The 15497-nt window shown below is 48.6% G+C and overlaps 1 protein-coding gene across 3 annotated transcripts in view; it reads right to left on the reverse strand.

Annotated features, from left to right (window-relative positions):
* SMOC1 (SPARC related modular calcium binding 1) overlaps window positions 1–370 on the reverse strand; it is a 176323-nt gene extending 175953 nt beyond the window's left edge. For 2 of the 3 annotated variants that reach the window (XM_045288159.1, XM_045288157.1), the window contains exon 1: window positions 24–369. In XM_045288159.1, the coding sequence (XP_045144094.1) occupies window positions 24–122 (99 nt within the window). In that variant the 5' untranslated portion in view covers window positions 123–369. Of the gene's footprint in view, window positions 1–23 lie in introns of all 3 variants that reach the window. The other variant, XM_045288158.1, reaches the window with a different exon arrangement.
* Window positions 371–15497: the final 15127 nt, after the last annotated feature.

Raw genomic sequence — 15497 nt, forward strand, 5'->3', positions numbered from 1 at the left:
TGCGCAACTGGGGGCGCACTTACCCTGGGACCAGCAGTGCGGTGGCCGGGAGCCGGAGACAGCTGCACCAACACGAGCAGCAAGTGGGGCGTGAGCAGGCGGGCACAACGCGCAGGCAGCATGGTCCCAGCCGGGCAGGGTAGCGGGCAGGGGTCGGAGGCTCCGCGGGGTGCACACCGCGCCTGCCAGCCAGCTCGCACTCGCGGGCCCTGGAGGTGTCCGGGGAGCAAGCAGCGGTCAGGCGGCGGCCGCTGTCGGTCGGAAGCTGCGAGCAAACGACAAGCTCGGGAAGCGTCCCGAGAGGGGATCGGAGCGCTAGCGAGTGCTCTGCGCGTGGCGCCTGCCGCGCTCGGCCGGACCCAGGCGGCAGCAGGTTGGACAGAGCGCTGGAGCCATGGGAATTCCCGTTATGAACCCCCGGGAGGGGCGGGGCGGACCCGGCCGGCCTGATTGACGCGCCGACGCGCCGGTAGCAACCGACCTTCCGGCAGGTGAAAGCCAATGAGATGGAGACAAGAGTCGTGGCTCGTGCTCCACCACCACCCCCGCCCAGGAGAGAACCCAGCTTGCTCCGCCGGAGTGGGTCCCTGGAGGAGCCGGGGGATAGAGAGTATCTCTCTGCAGCCCCCTGTGTCCCAGGAAGACTGAGACGAAAGAGCTCCGGCAGCTTCCAGAATGCCCATCCTGCTAAGAATCTATAGAATACCGTAGGCATGGACCACATACACAGGCCTTGTCACAACAGCCCCAGGGGCGGGCAGGGGAAATGCTCCGGGCTTCAATTTGCAGGTGAAGATGCTGGGACCTAGAGGGCCAAGATCAGCTGGAAGTCGGGAGGCGCGTGACCAACCTTAGAAGTGGGGAATAGTCCTAACCACTTTTTTTCACGGAAGCTCCTCAGGGGTGACATGCCCGACGTCCTGCAGGGGCTGCCCCATCAGACGTTGCAAAGGGACAGAGGAAATCGGGCACTGGTTCCTGAGGAGGGCCCCTGGAGTACCGGGTCCAGGTAGGGCCCACCTGTGGCCCCCCTGGTGGCGGCTCTGGGAGCTTTGGGAAAGATAGAGGAGGGGGTGGAGAAGCTTCGTGGAGAGGGCAGTCTGTGGGTGCAGAGGGCCCAGAGATGACTCAAAGGAGGAGGAGATCTCCCCTGGGTGTCCTGACCACCTGGAGACAACAGCCCAGTCAAGGCCAGACTTCGGAGGGCTCTGCCCCGGGCTCTCTCCTCAGCCCACAACAGAGTAACACGCTCAGCTGCACTCCCCCCAAGAGAGCCTGGTTTATCTTTTTATAGAGAGCAGGACCCTTTTGTGTTTGTACCCTTAACACCTGGCATGGACTGTGTCACGTTTAGGGGCCTCCTTTTCGCTCACCAGATAATACGCAGCCCAGGGTTAACTCCTCTCTGCCCAGGCCTCCTAGGGGCTGCCTGCAAAGGTTAGCTCTGCTCCCTTCCTGCTCCCTCAGAGATTATACGGATTAGCTTCCCACCACGCTTCTGTAATGACTTGCCCACCCCTAAACCTGCCTGCTCCACCTTCTCCACTCCACCAGGTTTTCCTCCTGAAAATCCAGCCTGAAGGCACCACTTCTGCTTAGAATGCTTCAGCTCTCCCCTGACCAGAAAGCCCAAACTTCTCCCTGGAACAATCACACAATACCCGTGGTTGTCCAAACAAAAATAAACAACCTCTCTCTGAGGTTGTCTATCTTTTCCCCTACTGGGAAATCCTGCCTCCGCCAGACAGACTCCCTGGAGCTGAGAAACCTGGGTTCAAACCCTGGGTCTGCCATCTAGTGGTCTGACCTTGAACATCTGTCAATTTATCTGGGGTCCCCACTTACCTCTGTGAAATGAGGGCAAAAATAGGAATGTATTTATGAGTTGTCAGAATTAAGGGAGATGATGGATGTGAAGCCCCAAGAATGGTTAAGTCGGCTAAAAAAATATTACCATTGGGCATTTGAAGAGGGCGGGATCAATGCCCCATTTCATTTTCTCCTTCAGAAGAAACCTGGGAAGGAGACATGCCCACTTTGACTCTGGCCACCCAGTTGATTCCAGCTCCCGGTGACCCAAACGGGTCACCCAGCAGAGTTGCTCCCTGAGTTTTTCTTGACAATAATCTTTACAGAAGCAGACTGCCCGCAACTGTTTACAGCACCCAGGGATTTATAGATATTCCCACTCTGCAGATAAGTGAGTGGATACTCTGAGATTGTGGCTTGCCTGGACACAATCGGCTGGTAAGTGGCGGAGGTCAGGTTTTCAGAGTCTGAATACGCCTTGCTGGGGTCTCCAGCTCCCTCCAGTAAACTATTGTCTGTGTGCTAATTGGGAACTTCAAGGCCTACAAGGTAAAGGAGACTTCTGAGCTTTAGGCGAAGAGAGTAGAAACAACAAACATCAGCGCTTCCTGGTAACAGCCCTTGTGATCTGGTATCCTGGGAATTTGCCCAGCTGGCCTGGCGACACTTGGCCTTCACTGTACTATTTGCCGCATCGACACCAGTTTCCCTGTGTCCTTTAAGTGTTCATCTGCCAGGATGACAATGTCACTGTTGGGCTGAGCAGCCTGGCAGGTTTTTTCTGACTCTATCACCTGGCCACCTCTTCAAGCTGGCCGACTTCTTTTCTGTGGCTGGAACTATTGAGAAATCGGTTGGAGCGAGTAAATGCTCGAGATGGTCCCCCGGTATCTGGCAGGAGGACGTGTCCAGGGAAAAGGCATGGCAATCGTGCGTTCCATCCATCATACTGAGTGCTGCTTCCCAGCCAGAAAGCTCACTTCCAAGTGGTCACTGGTCCAAAAGTCTGCATTAGTCTGGATTTCAACCAGGCAGCTTAGTCTAACTGCTTTCCAGTTAGTCGACTCGCTACCGTTTTCTTTCCCTCTGGTTGGCCTGCTGCAGGCTTGGCATAACCAGGGCCATTATTCAAATGATGCATTTTCTGTTCCTGATTCGCTCCAAGCCCAGAGAAGGTTAGAAATTCCAGAGAACTCTTTGTCCCACACAGTGACGCTCTGCCAGGCCCAATCTTCTGATCCAAGCAAAAAAGTGGGATCGACAAGGCCCTTCTTTGCCTGGAGGCCAGACTTGCGGCCTCAAAATAAATTTAGCTCTGTTGGCATCTGGTCTGTCCAGTTTCAGTCATACTCCTGGTCCCCGGGGACTCCTCTCTGCAAGGGGATACTTCAATAGGGAAAAATAATACTTTATATCAAATGTTGAGGTCTGAGGGCCTCAAATATTTAGTACTAGTCAGGAATGCCAGTTCCAAATATATCTGTGTTTATGTATCACCCAAGAGAGCCCTGCCTGGTCTTGCAGGCAGGACAGAACCTTTCTGTTCATTTTAGCAAGTGTTTTGAAGGACTTAACACTCTGTACCCAGAACAAAACTCATAGTGATGAGGGATGCTTAGAATGTCCACCTTGTCCACTAAATGATTACAATCTAACTAAAAGCATGGAGCAGACAGATGCCTGGAGATCATAAACCAAAGCCAACTTGCTGCCATCGAGCTGAATCTGACTTTATGGTGAGTATATCTATATATATTTCCAAGGGTGTCAGTCTTTACAACAGCAAATAGCCTCATCTTTCTCCCACTTGGGTTTGAATGGCCCACTGTGGAGTTAGTAGTCCAATGCTTACTGGACATTGCCACTCATCTAGGAGAAAATCCTGCAGGATATTGTAGCGACCCAAACAGCAGGGGCCACCCTAGACTTAAAGGACAGGGAAGGTGTCTTAAGGAAAGTAGACAATGATTGGGTTTAAATATGGCCTGGAGGCAGGGTCTGCCTCTTCTAACTTCACAAGGAGGAGAGAAAAGAATTACCATTAGTATCTGCCTGTAAGGCATGGGTGGGACAGATGTGCCTCCACCCTCTATCCTTTTTGCTAATCCTAACACTACCCATTCCTCCCGCAGCACTCTCTTCTGGGTTCAATAATTCATAGTAATGGCCACACAGAACTCACAGACAATACAGTTAGGAAGTTTGTTGAGGGAAGCAACAAGTTACAGTCAGGATCAGAAATAATTCAGGATACAATTTTTTTAAGAATCAGGACAGCCTCTTCTCAGCAGTGTCCACAGGCACACCCAGGCTCCATGGTCCCTTGGTTTGTGCCCTGCCCGGACAAGTGTTTGCAAAGCTCTTTTAGCTCTGCTATAAATGCCCAAAGGCACTCCACTCAGCCAATAAGCTTCAAAGGTGCTCAGCTCCAGGACATGGGTCACCAAACCTAGCTCACCTCTTGAAAGAGTGGTGTAAGAGCCTCCCTCTGACCCCTTCGGACTTCAGTAGGTAGAAAGAGACTCCAACTGTGGTAGTTACATAATCTGTTGTCAACTTGAGACTATTAAGAGTAAAGGGCTGGAGTGTAGCCTGTCAATCAGGTCACTGCTTGGCTACCTCATTTGGAGGTGTTAAGGAGATAAGTAGCTCGATGCAGGTAGGACACACGCTCACTCCCTGTGAGACATTCCTGCTGACAAGCCACCTGGAGCTATGCTGATGGCAGCCAGAGACTTGGACCTGGAGAAGCCACGTGGAGACCCACACCAGCGCTGAGATGCTTCTACCACCACTGGATCCACAAGACTTTTCCACCCACTGGCCTGTGATCTTCCTGCATTTGACATCATTGCATGTATTGTGTGAGTCTGAAGAGGAATTTACAGATGCGTACTGTACATATGGACTAATATCGAACTTAAGGACTTGATCTGGACTGGGCTGGGATGCTTTTTATAGCTCTTGGCTATAAAACTCTCTCTTAACACACATATAAGTGCTTATAAATTTCTCCAGTCTACCCAGATTAACACCAACCCACATCACCTAAGGCTGATTGCCACAAGGCAGATCTCAGACAAGCCTCCACCCTCCACCCTTCTCTACCCTATACTGATACCACCATCCCTCCCATGTAACTGAGTTTGGTGATTCATGGCAACAGCCCCACAGAACTCACAGACAATATACATAAGTGTGGGGTATATTAGGGAAGCTAACATGCTACAGAATGGTAAAGATACAGTTTTTTATTGGCAGCACCTCTTCTCAGCCATGCTGGCAGACACATGTCTCTGGTCCTCAGCCCCTAAGCTACATGGTTCCTTGACCTCTGCCTCCCTTGGCCAGGAATCCTGCCCACTGCTTTGCCTCATAGTTTCAGTGAGGTGCCTCTTCTCGCATGGTCTCAGCTTCTGCTGCCTCTGCTGCTCAGTCGCTTCAGCTAGGGATCTTGCATGCTCTCCTGACAGTCTTGGGATTCCTCTCCCTGGTTCTCAGATGGCTCACTTTTATACCCAGCAAAATGGCAAAATTTGTTGAGCTCCCAATTTTGAGTCCTCTGTGTGTTATTTACATGCTCCCACCCCAATCCCTGGATGGGAATTACAAAAGCTGTGGATAGAAGAGCCATATTAAACTATTTCGCCTCACCAACCAATTAAATGCCTGGAGGCAAACCACGCTGCCAGTAAGCCTCCTGCTCCGGGGCACTCAGCTCTCTGTGTGCCCGGAAGCCCATCTCTCAGTCTTAAATCAGTCTCTGCTGCCACCACTTCTCTGCCATCACTTCTGGCTGTGTCTTGCCCTCTCCACTGTCACAGCTCTGTCTCCTGGATCTAGAATGTTCAACACAGAGATCTCGGGTCACACTTGGCTCCTGACTCTTCTTTCTTGGTGGTAGTCAGATCTCCCTTTCCAACTCATTTTAAATCTAGTGGGATGTCAAAAATGACAAATCCCCATGTTGGGGTCCCAAACACCTTATTCTCATGGCCCCACCTCACAAGATTATCATGCTGCTTATTCACATTATTAGCAAATGATTAGCTTGTCAATCAGGTTCCCTTGGTGGGTCACAAAGACCTCACGTTTGCATAGCCTATGCAGCAATTGAGGGTGAGTTACAAAGACTATGACCAGAAGAACCCTATCGAGTAGTCTACCACCTCACCATGAGGATTTGGAGCAAAGTACCTTTATAACATAAGCACACCCCACTGTGTGCTTGCTGCAGTATGACATCAGTTACCAACAGTGAAAGGGAATGGTGTTTAAGATTCAGGACTCTTCAACACCTTACTGAGCCTCAGACCCCAAGAGTCCTGGGTTCTGTTTCTGCGTTTATAGCTATTGCTAGAACAGTAATCATCATCTGATGAGAAACTAAGGCCTGCCCACAGACGTTAATCTTCTCAAGGTCAATCCTTAAAGATACTTGACCAAAAAATAGTGACTAACAACTGAGAAGCTCATTTCTGTCTTCTGTACACAAACGTCATTGTAAAGCTGGACCGCTCAACTGTCAGGAACCGGGCCCTTTCTTTATTATCACAGTGGAGTCCCCGGGGCACTGTCAGGTACTTGTGGGACTTCTAACTGCAGGGCTGGTTGTGCAAACCCACCAGTGGCTCTGCTAGAGAAAGATGAGACTCTCCAGCTCCCTCAGAGATGTAAGGACTCCGAAACCCGACGCAAGGCCACTGTGAATCAGACTTGACTCAGTGGCAGTAGGTTTGGGTTTGGCCGTTCTTAAGCAGCTTTCACCTAGTGGTCCAAGATGCCTGCTCAGGTTCTGGCCTCCTTTCCAGCGAGCAGATCAGAAGACAGGGGAAGAAGAGTATACCTCCTTTCTTTAGAACCTCTGCAAAAAGTCACCTTTCATTTCATCTCATTGGCTAGAACTTGGTCATATGACATTTTCTAGATGTAAAGAAGGTTGGAAAATATATCATCTTCATGCTAGGAGGTCACAGGTATCCAGAGTTTATGTGGCCAAGGAAGAATAACATTTTGGCAGACAACTAGGAGTAGTGGCTGTGGTCATTATCATGCCCTGAGTTGCCAAAGTGTGGCAGTGCAATGGCATCCAGATGCTCCATGGTAGCTTCCCGCTAGCTCTGCAGGGCCAATTCCTTTATACTCACAAACGGGAATGGTCTGAGGGCCCGGCATCCAGACTCTAAATACCACAAAAATGTACCTCTATTATTTCTCTCTCTTAGGCACCTTCGAGTGGGAGGAACTGAGAACATACAGGAATGAAGCTCAAGCCCTTGGGCGCCAAGGGTAACAAAACAGAATCCTCGAAAGAGACAAGCAGCCAATAACCACTGTGAACCATGCACACCCTTGTGAAAACATGCTTGGCAATCCAGCTGGTATTCTTCTGTTTCTATTTCTTGCCTTTGTCATTCCACCTATAAGGGAACCTCTTTTTTTCCTCCACTGGGTTACTTCTCTGTGGCCTGGTTTTGACCGTAATAATAAAGGTTAACTACAGGAAGTGCTTAACAAATGCCAAACACAAACGCCTCAGTACACACCCTGCCACGTACTGCAGCAGACCTCATCTAACGCCAAGCGGTGGAAGGAGAGTCACCACCCTCAGTACAAAGCCGAGTCCTAGGACATCAGAGATCCTCTCTACTGTCCCAACTTCCTAAGCAATTCTGACACCAGTCATGCTTCGCCCGGCATGCTCTACTTCCACTTGCTGGGTTTGGGCATTCCAGGCAGCGGCTTCACTGACTGCAGCACTCACTGACCATACTCACCCCTCCGGGGGTTATGAGGACGTAAGAGGCCAGTAGCAGAAAAGTAACTCACGACCAGGATCAGCATGAATGCTAGGGGAACAGCTCACAAGACGAGATATAGTTTATTTATTAGGACAGCGTTTTCCAATCAAAATTGATCTGAACTTGTAGATGGCAGGTCACGCTCAGGCCTCTGCTACCAGGTGCCACTCAGCCCAGACTCTGTTGCTGCCTCCTACTCATGCCATCATCACTTTCAAAGCATTTTCTTTCTGTTTGAGCCCTTGGGATCACCTCCTCTTTTTTCCCCTCCCTTCCCTACCCTCCCACCATCGTGACCCCTTGATAAATTATAATTATTATTATTTTTATATCTTACACCACCCACTGTCTCCCTTCGCCCATGTTTCTGTTGTTTGTCCCCCTCAGGGAGGGTTATACATAGATCACTGTGATCAGTTCCCCCTATCTCCCCCTTCTCTTCGGTCTGCCTTTTGCAGGATCCAATTTTCACATGCATATGAGGCAATGGAAAATACCGTGGCTTGGGTCTGGCACACCTGAGTAATAATATTCTTGCTTTTCAATATGCTAAAGAGGTCTCCTACAGCAGGTTCACCCAATCCAGCACATCTTTTGATCTCTTGACTGTTTTTCCATAAGCATTGGTTGTGGATCCAAGTAAAACAAACTTCTTACGTGGAAGTAAGTTGTCATCCTTGACAACTTCAACCTTTTCGCTATGGATCATGATGTTGTCTGTTGGTCCAGTTGTGAAGATTTTGGTGCTCTGTACATTGAGTTGCAATCCATACTGAAGGCTGCAAGCCTTGATCTTCATCAGCAAGGGCTTCAAGTCCTCCTCGATTTCAGCAAGCAAAATTGTGTCATCTGCATATCATGGGTTGTTAATAAGCCTTCCTCCAATCCTGATGCTTCTCTGAAGATTGGCTCAGCATACAGAATGAACAAGTACGGCGAGAAGATACAACTTTGATGCACACCTTTCCTGATTTTAAACCGTGAACCATTCACTTGTTCTGTTCACACAACTGCCTCTGGTTCCATGTACAAGTTCCTCGGGAGCACAATGAAATGTTCTGGAATTCCCACTCTTCTCAAGGTTATTCATAATTTATTATGGTTTACACAGTCAAACGTCTTTGCGTAGTCAAAAAAACACAAGTAAACATCTTTCTGGCATTCTCTGTTTGACATCAGCAATGGTATCCTTTGTTCCATGTCCTCTTCTGAATCCGGTCTGGCCCGCGGGCAGCTCCTTGACAATGTACTGCTACAATTGTTGGATGATCTTCAGCAAAATTTTACTTGCGTGTGGTATCAATGATATTGTTCTATAATTTGAGCATTCTGTTGGGTCACCTTTCTTTGGAATGGGAAAAATATGGGTCTCTTCTGATCATTGGCCAAGTAGCTGTCTTCCAAATTTCCTGATACATCTTCCAAATTTCCTTCAGTAGCCCATGAAAAACAGTTACCATTTACCATCAGGGTGTAATGAACATATTTTATGTTTTTACATTTTAGAGTCATTCTATAAATAATTTACACAAGTAGGAACAAAAAAACAGTGTATTCGTTATCTATGGCCTTATGTAAAAATACTCCCAAATTGTAACAGCTTGAATAACAAATGTATATTATGTCATAGTTTCTGCATGTCAGAAACTGGGAATGGCTAAAATGGGTAACTCTTATGAGACTGCAGTCAGGGTCCACTTCACGGGCATGCAACCTATGTAACTGAGAAGGGCCACAGGCTCGTTTGAATGGCCTGCTTTTGTCCCTAGCGAGTCCCTGCACGGTGCAAACAGGTGATGCTGTCAGCTGCTAATGGAGAGGTTGGAGGTTGCATCTACCCAGAGGCATCTTGGAAAAAAGACCAGATGGTGTACTTCCAAAATATCATACAATGACAACTTAACAACAAAAGGATACATAATCCAACCATAAAATGGACAAAGGACTTGAATAGACATTTTACCAAAGAAGGCATACAAATAAGCACCAAACACATGAAAAGATGCTCGGCATCATTAGCCATAAAACAGATGCAAATCAAAGCCACAATGACATCCAATTTCATGCCCGCTACAATGGTTAACCACAGAGAACGATCAGGCTGTGTTAGTGTGGGTAGACTAGAGAAACAAATTCATAGACAGTCATATGTTTATAAGAAAGAGCTTTATATACAAGAGCAATTGAGTATTGAGAAAGCATCCCAGCCCAGTCCAGATCAAGTCCAAAAGTCCGATATTAGCCCACATGTCTGGTACCAAGCTATAGAGTCCTCTTCAGACTCACGAAACACATGCAATGACGCCGAATGCAGGAAGAGCACAGGCCAGTGGGTGGGAAGTCTTGCGGCTCGAGTGGTGCTAGAAGTATCTCAGTGCAGGTCTGGGTCTCTATGTGGTCTAGAAGTTTTGCTGAAACCTATTCACTTTGGGTGACCCTACTGGTATTTGAAATACCAATGACATGGGTTTCAGCATCACAGCAACACACAGTCCACTACAATGTGACCAACTGACAGACAAGTGATGGATGAAGACATTAGATGGAGTAAAATAAGTAACCATAAAGTGGACAAATCTTATGTGACCTTACTTAGATAAAAATGCCCCCAAAGCCCAACTGGAGAGAGAACAAAGTTTACAAATGGTTACCAAGGGTGGGTTTGGGAAGCTCGCAGTGATGGAACAATCACCTGGATCAAGGGTGACATTGCACGGCTGCCTTTTGTACTTCCTGTCAATGAGTTACCTAGCTGTAAAAAATGTAGCTGGCAAAAGTTGAGTGAGCCCTACAGACATATGCCCTTTAATGTTCTTGTTACATTCCGTGAAAGAGGACACTGTGTGACCTGAACAGCATAGTAAAGCCTCATGGGCACCCGTTTCTGGTTGTCCTGGTCCCCCTACAGCCTGCTGGTGGTGCTACTGGCAGAGACTGCAGGAACCAGCAGCAGCAGCAGCAGCTGAATAGGCAGGTGCTAGAGCAGGGGGCGAGGAAGGAGCAGAGCATTTCCAACCCTGAGCACTGTTCTACCCACCTGCCCAGGTAGCAAGAGAAACCTGGACTCCTCAGCCACCACCTGCCTACCCGGCAAAGCATGAAAGCCCAAGTGCAAAGCCATGTCTTCTGCCTGTATTCTACCTGAACTCCAGAGCTGCAGCATGGCTTCGGGGTCTTCAAAAGCTTAACACCCTCCGCCATCAAGCTGATTCCCACTCAAATCAGTGATAGGACTGAGTATAGCTGTTCCTACGACTAATCATTTGTGGGCACCGACAGCCTCACCAGAGGGGCTGGTGTCTTGGGACCACTTCCCTGGCAGCTAACAGCCAATGCTTCACCTACTGTCCCGAACACCCCTTTTGAAAACATTAGGGGGAAACACTAAAAGAGGAAAACTGCTTTCCCTTTCAAAGCAAAATAAAAACCTTATGGGACCTCAGACACATTGAGATCAAATGTTACCTAGGTAAACATTAAGCAATGTGTAACCATCGGAACCGATCGTTATTATTTTGTTATTGAGTTCGGCAAACAGGTGTTCAAATAGCACTTATCATCAGGATTGTCTCAGGTGGGTGGTTAGGTGGCCACCCAATGTGGGAATCACACAGTTACATTCCTTACTTTTTTAAGATTTATCTACACAACAGCGGTGTTCTGATATCATGTTGAAATAAACTACCTTTCTGTATGTCAGATGTGTGTGTGTGTGTGTGTGTGTGTGTGTGTGTGTACACTTAAAAAGGTCATTCAGACAGCGAACCGATTGCTAAATTATTTTAATCCTACCACTGGCCTTTACATGCATCTTTGGGATGTTCCCGGTTCTAGAATAACCTGATCTCTACAGATCTGAACAGAAAAGCAGCTTCAGGCACAGGTGATAGAACGGGATTCTACACTTTGCAAATGTATTCATACACAGTTGAAGTCTTATCAGTAACGAGCTCCCAAACATGGAAATTCATTTTTAAAACAAATTTGCACTCTCACGTTTGAGGGAGCTCACCTGTCAACGCTTGAGGAAGGGCAGAGAGCCGTCCATCCCCAAAGCTGTAGTTCCCCTGGCTTCTGAGAGAGGAAGAGGCAGGTAACCAAGACTCATATCCATTAAAGACGGATCCCGATGATAAAGACCAAATTGTCAGCCTGTGCCCCAGGACCCATCTTCTCCCCACCGGGCCTTGGTATCCAGTGTCCAGGCTGCGGGGGCCCATTCCGAGATGGCTCTGAAAGCAGACACCTAAAGAGGGTTTTGTCTCCATAAAACCCAACCCAATTCTCTGGCCTTTGTCCTACATGGATTAAAAGCGGGAGGCATTCTGTTTTGTTTTGAGAAGAGCCAGGGCTTTATGCTCCAGGTTCCCCCTCCCCCCACGCCCCTCCTTTCCTCCTCACTATTTCCAGCTGCTGAAGCACATCGTGTGAAAGACCACACACCAGCAGGCCCAGCGGTGCAGAGGCCTGGCGGAGATTAAACCCTGGTGGCCAGGAAGCCGTGGGGGCCCCCTTCTTAAGAAGGGGCAGCCCAGGGAGTCCCCCAGGAAGCAGGGGAACTGAGCAAGGAGAGAGAGTTCAAGGAGAGGAGCCCTCCCTCCACACTGAACCTGGCCCTTGTCTGGGCTCCATTCTACAATCGGCAAGAGGGAGAGTTACAGGGGAGGGAGCAGTCCACCCTGTTGTGTGTGGTGAGCTATGCCTTCCCCTACCACATCAAAATAATAATAATCATGTTTTCATCAAAGTTATTTATCACACAGTAAACTTTATTTGAGGGGAAATCCAGGAAGTTAAAAATAAAAATTTATAAACAACAAAAATCTCAGAAGGGACTGGTAGCTGGGGTTGCCATCCCAGCTTCATCCACAACCTGCACAACTTTGCGGGGCCTCAGCATGGTGTTCTTTTCTATCAGGAAGGGTCTGACCGCCTGTGGGTCTTTCTTTCATACCACTCCACACTCTCAGAAATGAGCCTCCATGCCCGTTTACTTGCTTATCAATCTCCTTGCTGCACTAGACCTTCAGGTCTGAAGGCCCGAGAGCAAAGCCAGAATTCGAACTTGCAGTGGAGCTTTGAAGCTCACAGTCTCCCGTTCTCCAGTGGTGGGTGGACTAGCGCAGGCATCAGGTGGAGCCTGCACACACGTCCTTGATCAATCGGATCGCGCACAGAGCTTTGCTGAAGAAGACGGAGAGTAGCCAAGAGGAGAGCCGCCGCTCCCACCTGGCCCGTGTTCCCCTCCCAGTGACTCACGTTCTTCGGATCAGAGGGGATATGTTTGAGTGCTTGAAGCTCCTCAGCAATTTGTCTCATACCATGTTTTGAAGCAAATGGAGGCTAAATGTATGGTCTTAGGTTTTCATGTCTCTTTTTCCTTCTCCTTTGCCTTGGGAACACAGTGACCTTATCAGCAATGTGGGGGAGAATCTGGGGAGTCCTTTCTGACACTGCAGCAGGAGCCTTCGAGGAGACCTACCAGCCAAGCATCCTACCCTAGCCTGCAGTTAGGATCGCCCTGGGTGAAAAAAAATGCCATCAAAGCACAAGGCACGGGAGGGAGGGAGTTCGGGTTCCTGGTAGACCCCAGAAGAACAGGCTAATGGTCCTCTGAGCAAGTCTGTCCTGGGGAAGACCAGAGGCCTTTCTATCTCCACATCAGGACCATTTGGTGCTTTCCCCACTCCTCTCCTCTCCCCTACCAGCCCCCTCTCTCCTATCCTCCCATCCCCCAACACTGTAATGAAAAATTCATGTTAAAAGCTTCCCATGTGATCTGATTTTCAACACTTTAATTGGATTAATAGAAGCGGGGAGTGTAGTGAGCCCACAGCCCTTCCTCTCTGGGATCTCCCTCCCACCCCTCCTCCTGGATCCACCTCCGGGCACAGTGCCCTCTTTTTGCCCCTTCCTTCCTGACTCTTCCTCCTGCCTCGATTTCTTCCTGCTCAACCCCAGCAGTCTCCTCCTCCATGTTCCTAGTGATTTCAGGTCTCCAGGAAGATTGTCCTTTCTTCCCCAATTGAAGGAAGAGCAGTCCTGTTTCTTAAATATCCCATTCCCGATAAACGGAATATTCCTAAAGAATTCCATCTTACTTGATTCTGCAATGTGCACTTGCCACCAAAGAATCGCAACCGAATCGTTCTAAGCGTCATTAATAAACAGGAATTAAATCTGCCATGTTCTTCACCAACAGCACACCCACATCCCCAGTGTGTGCACGATTCGATCATGGGCGGAAATGAAAACATTATGTTTAAACGTTCTGGAAGAGGGCACCCATGCATATGTTGCACATGCCTTGTTAGATTTCCTGGAGTAAATTTCCGCCTCCTCCGATAGTCTACATAAGTTCCTTCCGATCATATTTCTGTAATGAATGTGCAATGGTCAAGAAGTCATGATAGCGTTTTGGTAGGCCTTTAGCAATTGGAAATGAACAAGAGAAACTGAGTATTTACTCTGGAGCAAGTTGCCAGCAGGTCTAGGAGCAGTGGAGTGCCTCGTAGCCCACCTGTGCCCAGATGGGCGGGGGCTGGTGGGGGGCTGCTCCTGGGACTGCCCCAGCCTGTGCACGAGCTGGTCCTGCCGCAGGTGGGAGCTGTTGCTCACCTTCATGCAGGCCCATGGTGCCGGCGCCCTGTGAAACGGGTGGCAGGAGGGTATGAGCGCAGGTGTGTGCTGCCCCAATCCCAGGACCCCCAGGGGACCCGTCAGACCCATCTCTTCCAGACACAGGAATCTCCATCTCACAGTGACTATAGCTGTCACATCAACCCTGCAGTATCCATGCAGGCCGGAGACACACATCGCCCAAGCACCGTCACAAGATGAAGACTTCATATTAAATCCATCGGACAGGAAAAAAGTTGAAATGGAAGCCAGTAACACAATAAGAAAAGCTATTTGGAACAGCATGCTGATGAATGTGGTGGCTACAAAGTAATTTGCATGAAATATACTGTGATTAGCATGTTGCTTAATGCGTTTGAACTGTGGAATCAGCAAAGACTAGTGAGCATACTAGAAGAATGAAGACATGACTTTCAGAAGCAATATAATCAGAACACTGTTCAGAAGAGAGACTTGGGCTCTCTTAACTTGAGTACATTATCAGGTAAAACCAATCCATAGAAAAAGATTTTGTGGCCGGGCAAGTGGGGGGTGAGTGAAAATGAGGGGAATCCTCAATGAGAGATTAACACAATCACAAAGCAATGGATTCAGACAGAGCAAAAGCCACAAAGCCCCTGCAGGACCGGGCAACATGCGTGCTGTTGCCCATAAGGTCAAGGGCCACTGTAGCATGATGGTTGCTAACGGAAAGTTTACAAGTTTGAACCCCTGAGCCACTCAGCAGGAGAAAGGATCTAAGGGCCTGATTCTTGAAAAACACAGCCTAGAATATCCAGTGCCGTGGGGTTGGTATGAGCCAGAATTGAGTCAAAACCGACTTGATGGCACCTAACTACAACCTATTGATTTTAGAATGTAAATATTGCTACTCCAAGCCCTCCTTCTGAGGCAACTGACATTTCCTAGACATAATCTGGGCTGTAAAGCAGACGGTAAGGCAAAAAGAACACTCTCAATGAGATGTATTGACATGGTGGCTACAACCAGGTGATAAACTGGCCCAGGACTGGTAGCATCTCGCTCTGCTACCTATGGGGTTGTGATGAATAGGAGCACCAACCAACAACCACCATCGGAGCTGTGACAGTACCACAGATACAGCTAAAATACAGGGAGAAACAACAACCACCATTGGAGCTGTGACAGCACCACAGATACAGCTAAAATACAGAGAGAAACAACAACCACCATCGGAGCTGTGACAGCACTACAGATACAGCTAAAATACAGAGAGAAACAACAACC

The sequence above is a fragment of the Echinops telfairi genome, unplaced genomic scaffold, assembly GCF_000313985.2.
Source record: "Echinops telfairi isolate 266 unplaced genomic scaffold, ASM31398v2 ScPeMD7_18;HRSCAF=68, whole genome shotgun sequence".
Classification (NCBI taxonomy): domain Eukaryota; kingdom Metazoa; phylum Chordata; class Mammalia; order Afrosoricida; family Tenrecidae; genus Echinops; species Echinops telfairi.